The following is a 14,324-nucleotide window of genomic DNA, read 5'->3' as shown; positions in this document are numbered from 1 at the left end:
TTGTTTATCTTCTCAAAGAACCAGCTTTTAGTTTTATTGATCTTTGCTATTGTTTCCTTCATTTCTTTTTCATTTTTTTCTGATCTGACCTTTATGATTTCTTTCCTTCTGCTAACTTTGGGATTTTTTTGTTCTTCTTTCTCTAATTGCTTTAGGTGTAAGGTTAGGCTGTTTATTTGAGATGTTTCTTGTTTCTTAATGTAGGATTGTATTGCCGTAAACTTCCCTCTTAGAACTGCTGTTGCTGCATGCCATAGGTCGTCCCATAGGTCGTCATGTTTTCATTGTCATTTGTTTCTAGGTATGTTTTGATTTCCTCTTTGACTTCTTCAGTGGTCTCTTGGTTATTTAGTAGTGTATTATTTAGCCTCCATGTGTTTGTATGTTTTACAGATTTTTTCCTGTAATTGATATCTAGTCTCATAGCATCGTGGTTGGAAAAGATACTTGATACGATTTCAATTTTCTTAAATTTACCAAGGCTTTATTTGTGACCCAAGATATGGTCTATCCTGAAGAATGTTCCATGAGCACTTGAGAAGAAAGTGTATTCTGCTTGTTTTGGATGGAACGTCCTATACATATCAATTAAGCCCATTTTGTTTAATGTATCATTCGTAGCTTGTGTTTCCTTATTTATTTTCATTTTGAATGATCTGTCCATTGGTGAAAATGGGGTGTTAAAATTCCCTACTATGATTGTGTTACTATCGATTTACCCTTTTATAGCTGTTAGCGTTTGCCTTATATATTGAGTTGCTCCTATGTTGGGTGCATAAATATTTACAATTGTTATATGTTCTTCTTGGATTGATCCCTTGATCATATGTAGTGTCCTTCTTTGTCTCTTGTAATAGTCTTTATTTTAAAGTCTATTTTGCCTGATATGAGAATTGCTACTCTAGCTTTGTTTTGATTTCCATTTGCATGGAATATCTTTTTCCATACCCTTACTTTCAGTCTGTGTATGTCCCTAGGTCTGAAGTGGGTCTCTTGTAGACAGCATATATATGGGTCTTGTTTTTGTATTCATTCAGCCAGTCTATATCTTTTCATTGGAGCATTTAATCCATTTACATTTAAGGTAATTATCGATATGTTTGTTCCTACTATCATTTTCTTAATTTGGGTTTGTCATTTTAGGTCTTTTCCTTCTCTTGTGTTTACTGCCTAGAGAAGTTCCTTTAGCATTTGTTGTAAATCTGGTTTTTGTGGTGCTGAATTCTCTTAGGTTTTGCTTGTCTGTAAAGGTTTTAATTTGTCCGTCAAATCTGAATGAGATCCTTGCTGGGTGGAGTAATCTTGGTTGTAGGTTTTTCCCCTTCATCACTTTAAATATGTCCTGCCACTCCCTTCTGGCTTGCACAGTTTCTGCTGAAAGATCAGCTGTTAACCTTATGAGGATTCCCTTGTGTGTTATTTGTTGTTTTCCCCTTGCTTCTTTTAATATTTTTTTCTTTGTACTTATTTCTTGATAGTTTGATTAATATGTGTCTTGGCATGTTTCTCCTTGGATTTATCCTTTATGGGACTCTCTGCACTTCCTGGACTTGACTAATTATTTCCTTTCCCATATTAAGGAAGTTTTCAACTATAATCTCTTCAAATATTTTCTCAGTCCCTCTCATTCTCTCTTCTTCTTCTGAGACCCCTATAATTCGAATATTGGTGTGTTTAATGTTGTCCCAGAGGTCTCTAAGACTGTCCTCAGTTCTTTTCATTCTTTTTTCTTTATTCTGCTCTGTGGTAGTTCTTTCCACTGTTTTATCTTCCACGTCACTTTATCCGTTCTTCTGCTTCAGTTATTCTGCTATTGAGCCTTTCTAGAGAATTTTTACTTTTAGTTATTGTGTTGTTCATCATTGTTTGTTTGCCCTTTACTTCTTTTAGGTCCTTGTTAAACGTTTCTTGTATTTTCTCCATTCTATTTCTGAGATTTTGGATCATCTTTACTATCATTACTTTGAATTCTCTTTCAGGTAGACTGCCTCTTCATTTATTTGGTCTGGTGGGTTTTTATCTTGCTCCTTTATCTGCTGTGTGTTTCTCTGTCTTCTCATTTTGCTTAACTTACTGTGTTTGGGGTCTCCTTTTCTCAGGCTGCAGGTTTGTCATTCCCGTTGTTTTTGGTGTCTGCCCCAGTGGCTAAGGTTGGTTAAGTGGGTCGTGTAGGCTTCCTGGTGGAGGGGACTGGTGCCTGTGTTCTGCTGGATGAGGCTGAATCTTGTCTTTCTGGTGGGCAGGACTGCATCCATTGGTGTGTTTTGGGGTGCCTGTGACCTTATTATGATTTTAGGTAGCCTCTCTGCTAATGGGTGAGGTTGTGTTCCTATCTTGCTAGTTTTTTGGCATAGGGTGTCCAGCACTGTAGCTTGCTGTCATTGGGTGCATCTGGGTCTTAGCGTTGAGGTGGAGATCTCTGGGAGAGCTTTTGCTGTTTTATATTATATGGAGCCAGGAGGTCTCTGGTTGACGAATATCCTGAACTCGGCTCTCCCACCTCAGAGGGTCAGGCCTGACACCTGGCCGGAGCACCAAGACCCTATCAGCCACACAGTATCTAGAAAACATCTGGGAGAAACTGCAGCAAGACCGGCTTCTTAGCAGTTGCAACCGTAACAGGAAGCTTATTCCTCCCTCTGGATGGGGCAACAAGTCTTCCTGCAGGTGCGAGGTTGCCTCCTTGGTCCTAAGGAAACTAACTTCTTGTCACCCTCACTATGGACTAGGCGCCGACATTGTGGTAGGACCACGCATGCGCCCTTTTTTCCTTTTTAAATTAATCTTTGAAAAATTCAATATCAATGTACTTTATCATCATTTGTTTTTTACTCTCCATATTGTCGCGTTCTAATATGCAGCATTGTAGTGCCAGAGAGCACCGTTGTGTTATTTCTAGAAGATGGCTTTCCTGCATTTAGCTGCCTCCTCTTGCTGCTGCTGTGACTTGTTATATTAATTTGCTGTAGTAGTAGCCATGACATTAATCTACTTTCAAATTATTGAATGACACAAAGGATCTTTCATCTAACCTTCTCCTCCCCAGTGTCTCTAGACTGACGGTTTTAGCCATTAGTTTAAGTATCTCTTAATTCAGGTGGTGTATAAGATAAGGATTTGTTGCTGTAAAGTGTTTTGGAAAGACAAAAGAAACTTATTAGGTTTATTTGAAAGTTCTGTTCATCTAATTTGAATTGTAATATGTATTATCACAAATGACACTAAGCAAAATTTTAATAATCATAGAAAATAAGATCTTTTCACATTAGGGAAATGGCAAGAGGTTTAATCTTGAGTTAGTATTCAACTCTGCCCGTAACTGGTGCTACAAATGTAAGCAAGTTATTTAAGCTCTCTCAGCTTGGCCTCTTCATCTGTAAAATAGGACTGGTAATGCCTGTATAATAGAGTTGTAAAGATTAAGTATGAAATATTATATAAATGTCTTTACATAAAGTGCAGATTCACTAAATCATAGTTCTTATTCTGGAACCCAAATCTAAAGGACCAGGCAGAGACCCATGACTTGTTCCTTCAGTGAAGAATAGTACTGGAAAATTTGACATTGAATGACTGGAATTTCATTCTCTACAGTGAAACTGCTGGCACTCAAGCTGTTTATAATATACTAATATGATTTATGAATGTTATTTCTCGAGTTATCTGGAAACCAAGCAAAATTTACCAACCTTGAGTTTCTGGGTTGAGTAAAGCCTTGATCAGTAAAAGAATATTATTTGCTATCTATTTTCTCCTTTAATTTGAGGAGGCAGATCTAACAGCAAGGCCTCTCTGAATGTTTCCCTTGTCATATTATGATTTCCTGTGCCAGCAGTGTTGCAGAATAATTTTGTTTTTTACAAACAGTTCATTATTAAAATGCTATTTAAGATGATCATTGCTGTTTGAGGGGGAAGTGCAGAAGAGCTATTTATTTACAAATATACAGGGCTAGGTCGGATGGATGTTTCATTATTTGTTTTAATTCTACACTTATTCACAGAGTACCACCAGTAACAATTACACTAATTACAGCTTAAACATTCTTTTTGTTCTCAGTGTAAAGGCTTGGTATACTTTGTTTTGGTAGGAAAGGAATTTGGTAATTGAAGTGGGAAACTAAATTTAGTTTTGTTTTTTTTTTAACTTTTTTTTTTTGGCCGCACTATGCGGCTTGTGGGATCTTAGTTCCCTGAACGGGATTTGAACCCAGGCCCTCAGCAGTGAGAGCATGGAATCCTAACCATTTGACTGCCAGGGAATTCCCTAAATTTAGTTTTTAAAGCCTTATTTTTTGAGATTTAAAGTTTCTTAACCTTTTAATATTGACATTATGTTAAAAAATTAAAAGGCATAGAAATGTTTTTTAAGAGTAGTTTGGAGAAGACACATTTCTATGTGCCCTAACTCAACTTCCCAACCTACTTAGAAACACTTAACAGACTTCTGAATGAGACTCTAGACTAAGACCATGACTTTGTTTTAACTTACTTGCCTTCTACCATAAAATTAAGGTAAACTCTACCAAAGTCATTTCTTTTTGTTTGACTGTCTTGGTATGATAAGTAGGAATTTCTGCACTAGGGGTAGGTTCTAAGACCTTTGCCCAAAACTCTTGTCAGCACAGAAAGGACCGCACCCACCTGTCTTCTGAGAGTTTCCCCCTTGGCTTGCATCTCCTGTGCCTAAACTTGGTCCCACCATCCCTATAAACTATAGGACAAGAGGGCAGTTAAAAAAGAAAGATCCCTGGAGAAGATCCCTGAATAAGACTGAAAGGAAATAATGGAAAAGAACACATTCCTTCACTTCAGACGCTGGAGCAGCCCTGCTGAAACAAAAGATTCTTGGTGGGAGAGAAAAAGGAAAAGCATGTAAAGGCTGTGGATAGATTTTTTGCCAGGAATTAAGGGTTGAGTGGGGAGGGTGTCAAGATAAAATGTTGGCTCATCCCACACAACTGTAATGTCTCATACTCTTACTTCTTCCCTTTTTCAAAAATTTGCCAAAGTTCATTGCCATCCATAGTAAATAAGATGGGGCCACTTGGGAAATCCTGTATCCCTTAACTATATGACTTCTGGAGCCCAACACACCAGATTAGGGCAAGCAGGTGCTAAGGTAGGGGCCTAACAGCTGCTGCACTAGGACTAGCTTCTAGGTCTTGGAAGCACATTCTGTGTCTTTCCAGATGATTTTGAGAGTTTCTTTTGGTCTTTCAACATCCATTTATTCATATTTGCAGTGTCTTTTGATTTATTATTGGGTCTGTCTCTTGAATTTACAGATTCAAAACTCAGATCATAAAGACATACAGTTAACAGTAATGCAACTCTGGAGCTTGTCTTTGTAACTATTCTTAATAGGACTGTTTTTTCTAAGTAGTTAAAGCAACTTGAAAACACCTATGGTAGGTGAATTCACTCTTGGTAAATGTACTATTTTATGGAATGAAATAGATAGTGAATGAATCTATGAAAACTCCCTTTTTTTTTACATTTACTAAAAATTTAAAAAGTCAATGATATATCTTTAGTAGTAATATACTCATTAAAATTCATTTCCATTTTCCATGTCTTGCTCTTTAGAAACTTATTAGGATTTCTTTCCCTTCCTCAAGTACCCAGTTTCAGCAAGGTACTTGTAAAATCATTTTTCTTTGTTGTATGAAGATGGTCTTTAATATTGTTGCTTTCTAATGAAAGATTTGAAAAACTATTCCTTTGCATAATTTATACTTATCATTTTAATGTCACTAAAGTATTTTAGCTTTCTCAGAAGAAATACATCATCTGAAATACATATTTTCTATAAAAAGAATAAATTGCTAACTTTTTTTTTTTGAGATAATGGTTTCTATAGACCCATGTTCAGAGAAGCCCAGTAGAAGACTATATTGAGTTATTTGGCCCTAAAAGCATTGAGTTATAAAAAGAACTGATAGAATCTGTAATGTTTATGTATAGCTCATTATCAGAGATGGCTGGCTGGAACCACAAGTCATATTAAGTATTTTATACCATTGATCAGATAAATGACATTACAGGAAATCCTCAGCTTACAGTGATCGGATACCAGCAAGTCACTGACATCAACAGTGTTAGGGCCACAATGCCCACCTATGTCATCACCTACAGCTTGTTCAAGCAGGCAACTCACAAGTCAACTTCTGTGAATCAACCTACTGCCTAGGGGGGCCTATGGTAAGGCCTCCAGCTTCCCAGTTGGCTCTACCAACTGATTCTGTTCTCTTTCTCCCTATGCCTCAGAGTCTTTTAACTCCGAAATGGCAAGGGTTCTGTTTTGTCTTTGTTCCTAAATAAAGGGTGGGGTGGAAGCAGAAGAGGAGTGTCCCAAGTGAAAACCGGAAAGACAGCATAGAAAGGGGTAAAGGGGGGACTAAAGAAATAATAGACAGAAGTCTTTTTCTATTTCTTTTCTTTTTCTAAGGGCCAAATATTGAATATTTTAGACTTTATGGTCTGTACTCAATTCTGCCGTTGTAGCAGCCATACACAATATGTGGATGAGTAACCTTGGCTGTGCTCCAATTAAATTCTATTTGCGAAACTAGGCAGCAGGCCTTTGGCCTAGTGGCCATAGTTTGCCACCCTCTGCATACTACAGGGTAATATGTCCCTAGTAAACTGGGTCTAAGAGATATTCTAGAAGAGAAGTCCTTAAGATATTTAGAGCACTAGAACATTATTTAGTAAATGTGTAGTTTCTCAGAGGAACTGAGGACAACACTCATTTTGACGTTAAAAGTTGGTATCAAATATATTTTAAGTCTCACATGCTCATTTCTTAAAAATTGCTGATGAATGTAAAAAGCAGCCTCTGTTATAAAGCAAAACCCAGGACTAATGATTAAGCAAAGAGAGGCCATAAGGAATCATTTTATAGATGACTTAACAGGGAAGCGGAGCTATAAATGAGGATAAAGTAAGCCTGATTTCCAGTCCATGCTGTGTCACACTGCCTGGCCCTGGAATCAATTCAGGGCTTTAGAAGAGCAATCAGAGTTTTAGATATGTGTATTTGGCAATATCTGAAGACAAGAGAAAGTATTATTCTGTTAAATTTTGATGACTGTGATTTTTTTCTATAGGAATTGGTTAAACCTCTAATAGGACTTCAGATACCCCTTGAACTGAATTAGCCTTCTTACCATTACATGTAAAACATCACTGATATGTCCCGCCATAATATAACAAACAGTGCTTATAATCTCTGACAGGTTGTTCATGCTGAAGGCTTGGTCTCTATATTAAAGAAGAGGAATGATACTGTAGGAGATCATCCTGCCCAGATGCAACAGAAACCATCTAAGCGAAGAGTGAGATTCCAAGAAATAGACGACAACTTAGATCAAGGTAAAGTGCTCAGACTGTGTCTAGCACAGATTTGATTAGTGTTTGCTGAAAGAATGAATTAATGTACAATAAGGTGTTTGGTAACAGGATTTGTAAAGAATATGTGGACTTAGTTGCTTTATCTTCTGTAAAGAAACACAGAGGATCAAACTATCATCAGTTCTTAAATAATTCCTAAGCAATTTGTTTTGCTCAAATAAGTGACCAAGTTGCAAAATTCATCTCATTGCCTTCCTATCCCACAGGTAGTCCTCAATTTTCAGAGCTTATTTCAGTTTCTTTGTTTCGTGTTTTATTTTCTAGTTTTTGTTTTTTGTTTTTTAGTGAGCCTGCTATTTTTGTCTTCTTTTCAGTGGCAGTTCATACTCCTTCTTGACTGATGTGGAAAATATTTATGGATTACAAATATTTTCTCTTCGGTGATTTCTTCTTGACTCTATAGAAAGAAGTGTCTCTCAAGAGTACAGTTGAACACTGTTGCTATTATTTAATTTTTTTTTTCCTCCTGGGCTTATATTTAAGGTGGTGGTTAAACTTATCTAAGGCCTAGGTAAATCAGAGTGAGTAGAAATATAGCCAAGAACCTATCAGTATGCTTTTCATGTTTATAAAACAACTGCGTTGTTAAAATAACAGTGTCAACATGTAGATAAACTTTCTAAGTATGACATAAAGTGATAGCAGTAGAGGTTTCTAAATTTTTACAATTATAAAGCTGGTAGGAACCTTGGAAATAATCTGTTCCCACCCCTCATTTTACCTCTGCACCTTGCTTGTAACTATCACAGTCCTCTCCAGATAAAGTGCTCAATTCTTTGTTTGTACCAATTGGTATTGAATCATTGCATACATAGTAGGGGGAACCCACGATTTAGAACTGACAGTCCCTAGTTCCCTTAGTAGCCATCTCGTCTTACACTAAGTTACATAACTTGTGCTCAGTAGCCGCCTGTGCCTCTTGGCTTCCATGTTGGACAGCACAGCTCTAAATACTATCAATGCATGTAGATAAAACAAAATAGATGTTTTAAAATAAATTGTATCTAAATGTTTGTATATAAATATATGAGAATGAAGAAATACCCAGAAAAATACATAAACTAGATTGTTAACAAAGATAAGAGGGTGGGTGAGAATCATGCCAAAAAGAGAAAAGATGGTAAAAATACTGAACTGACCAAAAACCAAAAAAACCCCAAGAAACACAACATGAATGATATGATCCTTTTTATTTGTGTGTGTAAAAATTATGCTAAGTATAAATTATTAAATCTATTAATGTCTATTAACTATTAAAATCTATTAAACTGTAAATGTGTAAATCACAGGACAATACAATTACATAATCCCGTTTCTATAAAAATCCTGAAACCACATGTGTTTGATCTGGAAGGATACACACCATATTTAACAGTGTTTACCTCTTGGTTGAGAGGGGAATATGATTGGGTAGGAGTAAAAGGGAGAGTCCCTTAGACTCTTAGATACTTTCATGTTTAAATTTTTATGGGGAGAATATATTCACATATTACTGTAAAATCTTCCAAATAAATTCTATTTGGTTTATATTGGGTTCTGTAAAATTTGTTTTTTTAATCATAAAAGTAATATACACTAATCATGAAAAAACTTAGACAGTAATGAAGTAAAAAGTTTAAGGCTCTCAACCCTCCTTCCCTTGGGGGTTTCCCCCAGGTATTGATTGAAGTTCTTACCATCCTTTCAAAACACATTCTGTATATATGCATGTATATGTGTGTACATACACATGTGCCCTTTTTTTTTTGACATGAATGATTCATTATATACCGTTATGTGATGGCTTTTTAATTTAACCATCAATCTTGGACATCTTTCTTTGAACAATGTATTAAATTTACTTCATTCTGTAAAACAGTTGCATAGTATTCCATGATATGAATCTCCCATAATTATTTAACTCTTCCATTGTAACTAGAGTAACTAAGTTATTCTCAACTTTATGTGATAACAAAATTCGCTGCAGTGAACATGCTTGTAAATATGATATTGTGTTTTGTGCAGATCTGTAGGCTTAATTCCTGAAAGTGGATTTGCTAGGCTAGGTGATCAGGACCATATGGACCAGTTGGCCTCAGGCAGTCCTTCCTTGTTTATACCTATTGTCCCAGCACTGCATTCACTTAACACTCTTTCACTCTCAAAAGTGCCCCAGGCTGGATGATAAATTAATTTAAAATGTTAATAGATACTGCCAGATTACCTTCCAAGAAGGTTTTGATACACCCTCATCATGCTGATCATAAAACTTCTTAGTCTTTTCCAAATATTTTTAATTTTTCTTTAATTATGAGTGATCATTAAGACTTTCAACAAGAGAGTAGTTACTTTCTTCAATATAGAAAGACTTATGTGGACATTTTTATTAAAAACAAGCCTGCCAAAGTTGTTTAAGAAATGAAATTACTAGCTAGAACTTCACTATTCCACTGAAAGATAAAATTGAGTATTACTAAGATGCAAGATCCCACTCAGACATTTTTGCTTGTTTGTTTAATATCAAATTGACTTTGCTTTAAGGTAGTCCCATGATGTGAACTCCAAAGATACTGTAATAGTGAGGTTATATATAATTTGTACTCTAAAATAATGCTATGAGCACATCAGAGAAGTATTGCCATTTTTTTCTTCTTTTTTATGGAAATGGTTATATTCATTGTATAAATGAGCTACTTTTAATTTTAGCATTCACAAGCTCCACAGGTATATATCTTTATGGTAACTTATAGGTCCTTGTATAGTCACTGGTGTCCTAGCTTCCTGTCAGTGACTATCCATAGAAGGCTAATATTAGAAACATCTAGTTATCTTAATCAGTGAGCAGACAGCAGATACTAGGCATTAATTTTGTGTAAGTTTAACCTTACTCTGTCTTCCTGTTTGCAGATGATGTTGGAGGTGGTTCCTGTATTTTACTGGTCTTGCTGTGCATAGCAACGGTTTTCCTTAGTGTGGGAGGAACTGCATTATACTGCACTTTTGGTGACACGGAGTCACCTGTTTGTACAGACTTTGCAGACAACATGGACTTCTATTACACTAAGTTACTGCAGGGAATGGCAGGACTTAAACACTGGATCTACCTCTCCTAGCAGCATTCAACAGGGACAGGCATGCTGGCCGTGAGAATCAAAGAGTGAAACTTTCTAAATAGCTTTCATTTCAAGAGTTCTGTAACACGCGCCTCCCTTCCCCAGTGAGGAACCACAAACATCAGAAACAGCAACTTTAACTGGCAATACAGAGGAACTCAGAATAATCCACATAATGATACAGATATTGATCTGAGCACTGTGGATGGAAGGAATGGTCTTTGGAGAGCATGTTCACCTCCTCCTCGCTGCTTCCTAGTGTAATGAGCTACAGAATTAAACAGGGCAGTGTTGGAGCCAAACCATTTTGGGCTACCTTGTCAGGCTAATGGCTAAGGACACTTGTGGTTTATAACTGTTTGTCCAAAGACATTGCTTCCAGCCATCACGCAATAAGTTTGTGTGTAATGAAAAAGAGTTACCTTACAGTTTCAATGTCTTTTTTTAGTTCACCTTGGGAGCTATGTAATTTAGGCTTTGTGCACTCTCCAGATTTCCATTTGTGAAATGATTATGTTTGTGTGTGTGTGTATGTGTATTTCAGACAGTTATCATAAGCAAAAACCCAACGTAGAATAACAAAGATTATTCTTTCAACATAACTATAAATGTGCAGCCACAAAACTTTCAAGAAGGCTTAACTGTGGAACAGATGAATGGTACAAATCTTGGCCCTGAATTAAGAAACTGTGACAAATCTGTGACAGTTAACTTCATTAACTAGCCAGAAATTAATCACAGGCCTAGAGGTAAAATTAAAGAGCTCCCTCTGAGTGCAGGCAACCAGTTTCATCGTGGATTCAGTGCTTCCTGATATAATAAATGCTGGATTCATCTCAATTCAATAAATACTTATTGAGCACCTATTAAGTTCTGAGAATCTAAGAACCCTTTTATAAAGATAAATAAGGTATTAGTTCCTTCTCTAGATGTTTTAATTCTGGCCTTATGTAAAATAAACTAATACTTTGGCAAATGAAGTTAAATCATCATATATAATTCAGAATTAACAGATCATACATTCAGATGCTTGAATGTGCATTCATATCATGGGCTTGATTTAGACCTAATGTGAGGTCATTAGGCGAAAATTCAATCATATCTTAAATAGGCAAATGTCTGATTTTTATTTAAATCTGTCAATTTCCTTTTCTAAGGTACAGTGTTCTAACAATTAGGAAGCCTTGCTTTGGCTTTTTGTATCATTGGCAGCATTCTAAAAGAAACAAAACACATGAACTATAGTTTTCTGGCAATGATTATTATTTCATGTTTTTCTGTTAGGATCATTTGAAAGAAAAACAGAGAGTTTTCTTTCTAGTTGTTACTGGCTGGTACAGTACCTCCCTTTGTGTTTCTGCTTATTTATTTAGACTTATGATTTTTAAAGGGCTTTTTATAGAAGTTGAAATTGTGTCATTTAGCATGCATCTGGTTATCCCAATGCTAGATATTTAATTACTGTATACTTAGTGTTTTGATTTTCTATAATTTCAGCTCAGTGTGGTTTTAGGCTTGTTTATTTTTAAATTGATGTTTTATTTTTACTTATAATACTGTTTGACTTGTCTGTATCATGTCATCATAAACTATAATATTTTCAAGGATTATAGATCAAAGATATTTATTTAGAAGTGTACAAGATACTGAAATCTAGATTCCTTATACTTAAGGCTGATTTTATTAGAAGATTATTTTAATGTTCTATTATAAATTTTAAGAATTTGTATTCAAATTGTATGTAAATATGTAAAATGTTGATGGTACTATATTATGTGGTTCTGTAAAAGACATTCACAAAGTCTACTGTGAGGAGCATCTCCATCGGAGACAAACCTCTTCTGTTTTACCCTCATGATTTCTAGTTACAGAAATTTGGTGATGCTGATTTCTGCTGGTTTTATGTGAAGATGAGTCAGTTTCCCTCCTGTTCACCTTTTTAGGTCACTATTGAAGTCCTAAAAAATCTATATGTCATATTTTCCTATTGGCCACCAGGACCATTACTTCTGAAACTGAAGGTTTCCTGGGAACCTTCACACTGAGGTGAAAGAACTGAGATAATACTTTGGTACTCTGTGGAGTCCAGTTGAGTCTCAGAAAAACCACGTGTGTCCTCACTACTTCCCAGGGAGGGTGAAGTGAGCTCAGGAGCATATTGATGTCTTGATTTAAAATAGGCATGAAATCTCAACTAGAAAAATTAGGGCAACTTTTAAAAATGTAATTGTCATTTATTGCATGAATTGGAGTAATTCTATCTGGTGATGAGAGAAATTGTTATCTCTCGCGTAAAAAAATCATCCAGTTTTACTATAATGTAACTTTTTCTGTCATTTGAAAGCACTGACAACTATTTGTAACTAATCTTCCTTAAGAACTGTATTTGAGGGTAACAGATCAAGCTTGTAATTTAAAAGCTATACCAAAAAAATGTCTCAGAGAGTTTATTTGAACCCCTTGGGTACTGAGAAAAACCACTTTAAAGTGAAAGTAAAATAATTTCAGAAGTTGGTCTGGCACCATGAGTAGATTAATTTGGGTAGTCTAATAGGTCGCTATGTAAACGCTCCTGTGCTTCTAAAACACCTCCCCATCTGCCTGAAACAACAACCGAAATTCACTCTAAAAATTCATTCCTTTAGATTTAAAAATCAAATCCCTCTGGGAGGTTTACTATATTGAGCTGTGAATTTGTGTATTATGCTAAGAGGATTTAAAATTTGAAAGTAGGCCTTATTTTGAAAGGACAGATGTGAATTGGATCTTGCTGGAATGGCAGGGTGGAGAAAAGGGTAGGAATTGAGAAATAAAAGAGGGAAGGTGGGAAAAGAACAAAGAAATCTTTTACCTATTACCTGTTTTGCTGGCTGACTTTGTGACATTTAATCCCAATCCAGAGAGAGACTGAATATTTGTGTTCCCACTAACGTGACCTTTATAACTCTGTTCATTTCTATGGGCTCAGTTAATATTAACTCACCCTTGTATACTTAATTATGAAGTGTAAATAGTGTTTTCACATTTATTCATTTGATGCTTACTTAGATCAGTAAACACACATCCCTTAAATCAGGTCTTGTGACTCCCGAAGCCATTATACTTTCTCTTCTATCATGTTGCCTCCATCCTCAAAAAGAATAAGAGTGATCTAGGGTTTATGGCACAAGTTCTAGTGCCATCTGCTATTTTAATAACCTCAAAGATAAACATTTGGTGAGCCTCATGTACTAAGGAATTTTCTTTAAGGAATTCTAGTAGCTTTTAAATCTCTCTTGGTGTAGGCTACTGGGCATCTCTTCTTCCTGGTCCTGAGAAGAGTAAGTCCTGAAATCAACCTCTTGTCTCTTGCCCCGAGAACAGTGCAGAACCATGAGCAACAGTGTTTATTACTCTCTGTACCTTGACAAACATTGGAATGTCTGCAGTGTGCCAAGCACTGAGCTGGGTGCTGGGGCTCTCGAAACAAGAAATGGTACCAGCTTAAAGAAGTTAGTGTCTGGTAAGGTAAATATATTTGTGAAAGGGGGAAAAAAAATGAAGAAATATAGGATACTACTACTCATGGGGATAGAAACTTGAGCTCATTCCTCCCTACCATGTGTCATGCTTTATTAGGAGGAAAGGTAAAATTCTCTCTAGGCCACCTGCATAGCAACTTGATAGACAGGAATCTTTTCTCCCAGCCAAAATTCTAGTGAGTATTACTTTTTACCTCTAGTTAGCATTTGTGGCATTAATAGCGGGTGGGCTTTCCAGGAGTAGAAAACTGCTTGGCTAGAGCCTTCTTCAAAATTGAAAGTCTGAATAGCACTAA

At 36.1% G+C, this 14,324-nt stretch overlaps 1 protein-coding gene across 1 annotated transcript in view; it reads left to right on the top strand.

The window, feature by feature from the left end:
- Positions 1-10,507, top strand: part of CNST (consortin, connexin sorting protein) — a gene marked incomplete at its 3' end in the record, with an annotated part of 121,308 nt that extends 110,801 nt beyond the window's left edge. The window contains exons 10-11 of the mRNA XM_079696351.1: positions 7,241-7,376; positions 10,302-10,507. Of these exons, the coding sequence (XP_079552477.1) occupies positions 7,241-7,376; positions 10,302-10,507 (342 nt within the window). The remainder of the gene's footprint in view (positions 1-7,240; positions 7,377-10,301) is intronic.
- Between the last annotated feature and the right edge of the window lie 3,817 nt (positions 10,508-14,324).

The sequence above is a fragment of the Hyperoodon ampullatus genome (assembly GCF_949752795.1).
Source record: "Hyperoodon ampullatus genome assembly, chromosome: 2".
Taxonomy (NCBI): Eukaryota; Metazoa; Chordata; class Mammalia; order Artiodactyla; family Ziphiidae; genus Hyperoodon; species Hyperoodon ampullatus.
The sequence above is the reverse complement of the archived record's forward strand: the minus strand, read 5'-3'. Positions and strand labels throughout refer to the sequence as shown.